At 44.3% G+C, this 6,822-nt stretch overlaps 1 protein-coding gene across 1 annotated transcript in view; it reads right to left on the reverse strand.

The window, feature by feature from the left end:
- LRIG1 (leucine rich repeats and immunoglobulin like domains 1) overlaps positions 1-6,576 on the reverse strand; it is a 38,064-nt gene extending 31,488 nt beyond the window's left edge. The window contains exons 1-2 of the mRNA XM_017826881.1: positions 6,455-6,576; positions 752-889 (exon numbers count right to left, since the gene is read on the reverse strand). Of these exons, the coding sequence (XP_017682370.1) occupies positions 752-889; positions 6,455-6,561 (245 nt within the window). The 5' untranslated portion in view covers positions 6,562-6,576. The remainder of the gene's footprint in view (positions 1-751; positions 890-6,454) is intronic.
- Between the last annotated feature and the right edge of the window lie 246 nt (positions 6,577-6,822).

The following is a 6,822-nucleotide window of genomic DNA, read 5'->3' on the forward strand; positions in this document are numbered from 1 at the left end:
GATTCTATTCATTCCCTATTTTCCCCTCAGTATGTGTCCCAGGGCTCTTTCTTACTCGGATCCCAGTCTTAGCCAGAGAGGTTGTTTTCACAGGACAACAGGCAAACATAACTCACAACACCACTCTCTGATACCCTCTTACAACCAGCACCAGAAGCTTTAACGTAAACTTTAATGCAGGCAGGTTATTTGCCTGCACTGCTTCAAAGGTACCAAAATACAGATTATTTTATGTTTCTCTGAATAGTTAAACACTTCTATAGGGAGGGTGTTACTCCACTTAATCCCCAGCTTTCTTCTAATAACTAACAAAACATTTCTGTTCTTTTAGTAGCCACTTTAATGACAAAATAGTTGTTCTCCCTCCACTCTTCCAGATGCACATGGGCTGATCTGGGAAACAGCATACAGACTTCCCACAGGGGAAGAGGCATGAACAGTTTTGCTGGCTTGTAGGTGGTTTGCAGATGTAAAGACATCCACATTTGAAGGATGCAGGATACCTTTTCTCTGCAACACTGTAATAATCAGCATTCTTTAGAGATACATCAGAAACCTAAAAGACAGCATTCAAAAAATAACATGGCAGTAGGGACAGTGTGCTGACTTTTAATTCTCCTTTGCACTTAAAATCCTGACAAATAATCCCATACTTCTTATATTCATTACTTCTCCTTTTTTTAAAAGGTTTGAGGCCCTTTCCTCTGCTGGGGTAACTCAACAAAAGCTGTTCCCAACCAGAAAAACTCACAGCTCCTTTATGTGAAGTCCCTGTGGAAAGCAGCCGTTTCGGATTTCCGTGATGTCATTGAAACTCAGGTCCAACGTTTCCAGGGTAACGTAGGGCTGCAGTTGACTTGGTTCAATGCTGCGGATCCTGTTGTGATGCCTGAAAAAGTCAGGAGGAGAAACAGAAACTATTTAGTTCTCTTAGAAAAACAGAAAGAACACTCGAGGCTGCTGCAGGTCCCCAGGCTGGCCCTGAGTTCGTACACTCAGTTACGGTGCTTCTTCAACAGCTGTTGGAGGAGAAATCCATCCCAGAGAGACATTCCCTAATCCCCACGCTGCTCCTCTGGCCAGAGACCAGCTCACAGGTATCTGCAGGCTTCAGAACACTTTTTCTGCTATGGCATAACAACACTTTTCTCCTTTGCAAAGCTATTGACTCCACTCATCAGTTCTTCTTCCAGTCATCTGGGCTCGTTCTTCTACAGGCCTGCACTTCCAAAATGGATTTGTTACACGTAAGGACTACATGGCTGGATTTTAATCCTGCAGGCGGGGAATGCTGCCAATGTTATTCACAGAGGATGGGACTTACAGAGAAGGAAGCAGAGAAGTAAATACAATCTTAACAAAAGTTGCAAAACGTTGTAATGTAAAACATCCTTAATTCCTAAGGATTCTTCTGAAAATTCCCAGCTTTGCACTATGTTACAACGCTTTGTAACACACAGAAATACTCTAACAGGATTTGCAAACATTCCTGGAAGTGTTTCCTCATCTTTTGCTACTTTTGTCCCACTGTACCATCAGGACAACTCTGCAGTGTCAGGCCTGCCCAAGCACTGACCACAAGATCAAACCCTGCACTGATCACCTGTGATTGCTGCAGTACAGCCTAAAAGATTCAATGTAAGATTTTTCTTTGGAGAAGGTACAAGTTGTGTCTCCACAGCCACCGAACAGTTAAATACCTTTAAACCTCATCTGTGCTCAACAAGGTCTAACAAAAAATCCCCTTTCCTCTGACTCCTTCCTGGCCTGAATCAGCAGAGGGAACAGTAATCAATTAAAAAAAATACACTGTGCATTAGTCACAAGAAGCAGAGCACACGCCTGATGTGAATTTAGACCAGTCACTGCTATTACTGGCAAGGCTGTGAGTGAGACACTCCAAACAGAGACGCTCACCTGACACTTGGGAACTTGCTGAATAATAAGAGATAGTAGAGAGAGTTCAGACAAGTTCCAAGCCTTAATCCATCCAGCTACCTACTGGGTAACCAGAGGAGGAGACAGCAGCCAGTGAAAGAACTCCTGAATGCAAGTCCCAGTTCTCCTGACACTCTCTCCAGCTCTTTGAAACGGAAAACTGAAGGATGACCGACTACAGCCTTCCAGGCACTGAAGCTGACAGCTGTCTAGGAGCCTGTCTTCTCCAGCCTCACCCCAACTTCAGGCTCTCCCAGGGGTTCAGACAAGCCCCTTTCAAAGCAAACCTCCCCCCTTCAACAGAAAATGCCAATAGCACGTGGCAAAGGACCTGCTCCCCACACCATGATCTGCTCCTTTACCCTCGCTGTTATTAAAACCAGATTGTTTCACCACCACATTTGCTGGTGTCTGCAACAGGAAGAGGATAAAATCTGCAACCCCAGAACAATTTGCTTTTTGGAGACTCACCCTTTAAACAGCCAGCACATGACCCTCCCTCCGCACTGAGGAAACAGGCACAGAAATGCTGCTTTGATTGAAGAGTTTTAATGATACTTAATTCAGTGCAGGCTCACAACACATTAAGGACAAATCTTACATCACTATAGCAGTATGCTGCTAATACAATGACACAAAGTGTCAAGAAAAATCAAAAGAAAGCCATAATTTATGTCTCCAAACCTGGTTATTCCACGGGTTACAGGCACACAGGTCTCTACAACCACAAACTGTATAAAAGACAATGACATGGCTGCTATCCAAATGACCAATATTCACTTACAGCTAAAAATAAAGAGTGAATTTTCACATTCATGCACCTAGAAGAAGGAAGGTCTGGTGAATTTATACCATACCGAGACTAAAATACAAGAAAAATCACTATAGCCAGAATTTTGTTGTCTCCATTAACTAAACACATGGAGGCAAAGGAAACTTTTTTCCCCCCAAGGACTAGCTGGTTTTTTTTCAATTAACTCAATTAGTAGAATCAGCAAGTTCAAAAATTTCAGTCTTCTTTTCCTCCTCAAAAGAAGAGAGTCCATTAAATATGTGTGTGCGCCTGATTCAGGAAAGCACCTCAATGCAGACATAACTGAAAGCAAACCCTGAGCTCTCCTGAAGCAGGGGCTGTGAGTTCAGCTCTGATCTCATCTAGGCTGTGATGGCTGAGATGAATCTGGCCGTAAATTAACAGGAAATGAAGGCCTGTACAAACGAACTTGGAGAATCTATAAATCACCTGACAATCTCTGCACAGGGCAGTTAAGCCTGCAAGGGACTGAGAGCACAGAGTGAATTTGGACATGAAGTGCTCTTCAGAAGCCAATGTTATTTTTTTGGAGTATTAATATTTCTGTGCTTTGGTTGCTCAACATATATCCAATCTGCCCGCCTGCCAGATCTCCCAGCCCATCCCAGAAGACAGACTTCAAGAAAGGAAGAAAAGGACAGGAAAGAAATTTTGTTTGAGCCATGTTAGCAGTTTCCAGGTGACTTCTGTCTGTTTGCCTCTTGCTTTCATGTGCTGTAGCTGGCAGATGAGATGGATGCGCTATTTTACACAGGAAAAAAACAGGCTCCTTTCTCTCCCTCTCCCTGTCTCCTTCAAACATGGGCTGACTCCAAATGTAACTCTCAGCTCCAAACACCATTTCGGGCCAGTCCCAGTCCCAGCTGGGGAATGTCAGACAGTTCGCTGCAAAGCACTGCACCCTCTCAAAGCACTGCACTTCAAACAAAGCCAGCCCGGCTGACTTTTCCTATACACAGCATGTGATATGAAGGCAACATTGCCCAAACCTTTTACTAGCTTGATTACAATTTATTTTTCATTCTTTTGGTAAGAGCCCAAATGTGATTTAACCCTTCCTGTTATTACTTGGATCCCTTCAGCTCTCCCGCCTTTGTTCCCCAGCTCATCACAAGGGTGTTTTACAGAAAAAAAAAAGACCAGTGATGTTAAGACTTTGCCTCTTTATCACTGACTGGAAAAGGGCTGGATTTTTCCCAACTAGCTCCTTAGTTTACACTTGGTTGGCTTCAAAGGTGACAGATCAGATTTTAGTACCAACTGCCGAAACCAGGCAGTAAAGCACAAATAATTGGTGCTTGCACAACCAATTTGCCTCCAGGTGTCTTTTCCTCTTCTCACTCCTTAGGTATCACAGTCTGGAAACAGCTTTCCCTGTCTCACTTCAGCCAGTGTTACCTCAAGAGTATACGATGACAGGGCTTCAATGTGAGATTGTGCAACTAGAGCCTGGAGCAGCAGCCAAGTCTCTTAGTTTCTATTCCCAGCTCTGGCACCAACTCATCTGCCTTGGGCAAGTTCCTTAACCCTTCTCTACCTCTGGTTTACCAATGTGTGTAGAAAAGGACTACCCTGCTAGGATAGTGCAGAACTGCCTTTGCTGAGGACTGAAAATCTGGAGTCAAACAGCTCAAGTGAAAAAGAAATCACAAGAACTAAGGAGCCCATTTGGGTTTGTTTATGAATATGGGAGGATCTGGCAAAAACAGTTGAACTTCCCAGTTCATACCCAACGTCATTCCCACAGACACCTCATCTGCAGCTCACACAGGCCTTGAACTGTAACATCTCTGTGCCAAGCTAAGGTAACTCAGAGTCAGCAATGGATTACTTTCAAACTCCGAGGTCTGCACATATGGCACTTGTTCAGGAACTGCTTCACCTTCAGGTCAGCCCCAGCTGCAGAGGGAGAGAGGGGAGCTGGGGGGAGTCACCCTCCAGCTCCTCAGCTTAACCCGCCTGTACCCAGGCTCAACATCCCGAGGGAGTGCAGCCTCTTAGCCCCTGCACTTTGCACTGCTCCTGAAGAGACTCCTCAGGATTACAGGAGTTCTGGATTAACCTCAGCCAGCTCTCTGCTGAACCAAGCCCACAAGGACATCAGGAAGCAAACGCGCGCTCTCTGCTCCTCCGGGCTGAGAAAAACAAGCAGAAGTTCCAGCGAAGCCAAAGCGTGTTTGGGTTTGCTCTGAGTCGGGAGGGAGCCGAAGGGGGTGGCAGGAAAATAACAGGTGGCGCAAAGTCAAAGGCTTGCAGCACTTCCAGGAATCTCAGCTTGTATTTTAGAGGTAAAGTTACACTTTAATCCCAGTGGGTTTCCTCATTCGAAGCGTCTTTGTGAATATTTATTTGATAAACAGGCTGTGAAACATTTTCCACTAGATCTAATAGGAGAAGAATTCACCTTCGTCTTTGCAGCAAGCCCGTCCTTTGGAGAACACTAATCAGTTTAATTTAGACCGTGGCTTCAAACTCCTTGTGTGAAATCGATGCAGAGAGCAGTGCAAACACACTCCTTTGTTGTTTGAGCCACATTCACCCCCCCCAGCAGCTGCCTATTCGAAAGCTGACAGCGGAAAATCAAAGCAAGCAGACCCTCAGATGGGAATGTACGAGGGGCTTTGCTTGGACTGATTTAAATACAAAACCTCCTGGTTTAGACAAAGCTTGAATTAAGGCTGCCTGAGCTGCTGAGAGTCTGCAGCGCAAATGTTCGGTGTGAAGCGAGGCTAAAGGCAGGGAGAAGTCACATGCTTGGCCTTCATGTAGTGTCAGCTTACAGATCTGGCTGGGCTCACCAGAAAAAAGGGAAAGCTGTAATACAGCAAACCTATTAAACCAGCACCTGTTACAGGCATCAAAAATAAAACCGAGCTTCAAACGAGAGGCTCCACACCTCGGGGAGGGTTCTATTAATATGGCAGCACATTTTCAAAATTAGCAAAAGAGGGAGATCACAAGGCTAGAAAGAGAGAAATTTTAAAAGTTCAGGGTTTGGTTAATATTTCCATACTGGGAAAGTATTGAAGAAACTAAATGCTAAAGCCAGAAAGAGTAACAGGGTTTGCTACTGAAGGACAGGCAAGGTTTGGCTTCAGAGACTGGCCACGAAAAGAGGGGGAGATCAAAGGCATTGTAACAGGAGAGGGATCACATACAGTGTGACTAAACAATGCCTGGAACTACCTGCCTTCCTTCTCCTCAACTCTGAGAAGATGGAGATCCAGTACTGATCCTCCTAGAAACACTGAAGAATATCGAAGACATGTGCTCCTAAACTTTCACCTGAGATGATCTGCCGTCTGATTTTAGTCCATCACTTGCTACACAAAATAACAAATAAAATCATGGTTTCAGAGTAGAGTGCAATGCCTAAGCAATTTTCCTGTCAAGCAAGAAGGGTAGCTGATAATCTGGAAGATGAATTTGTGTTTACAACCATCAACAACACAAATGTTTCCGCTTTTCCCAGTCACCTTATTACAGCCAATAACTGAAGATCTCCTAAGTGGTTTTTATTAATGTATGGAAAGAAGGAAAGAGAAGAACATCATCAGGACCTGCACATCAGCTTTGGCTCAAAGTTCAAACATTTTATCAATGCAGAGCTTCTTATGTGATTTTAACATCTACTCACAGATATTTTTTTTTACTTCCAAAGACTTCTATTTCAGAAAGATTTTTCTTCTGTGAAATATCTACCTTGCAGTGGTGAAGCTCTGTCTGCAGTAGAAGGTGAAGTAAACACATGCAGGTGACATGCTGGAAGTCTGTGGTACATCATCCTCTATTTCTTCACAAGAGACCATCCCAGAAAATCTGAACTTTCCAAAGTGCATGAGCCCTCACACTTCCCAACTGCTCCGGAAAGCCCCACTGACACTGTCTAACACTCTGCACTGTCACATCAGCCTCTCCACAATAATACATGAAGCACAAGATTCTGGACCATTACAAGAATTTGTATTTTTATCCAACACAACATGTGCTGTATTTGCTTATGGGAACAGCACCACTGTCCTGCATGGGTTATTGTCTGGGCAGGAAGCAAGGATGCATGGCAGCAGCCC

Source organism: Lepidothrix coronata, unplaced genomic scaffold, assembly GCF_001604755.1.
Source record: "Lepidothrix coronata isolate B3197 unplaced genomic scaffold, Lepidothrix_coronata-1.0 Scaffold131, whole genome shotgun sequence".
Classification (NCBI taxonomy): domain Eukaryota; kingdom Metazoa; phylum Chordata; class Aves; order Passeriformes; family Pipridae; genus Lepidothrix; species Lepidothrix coronata.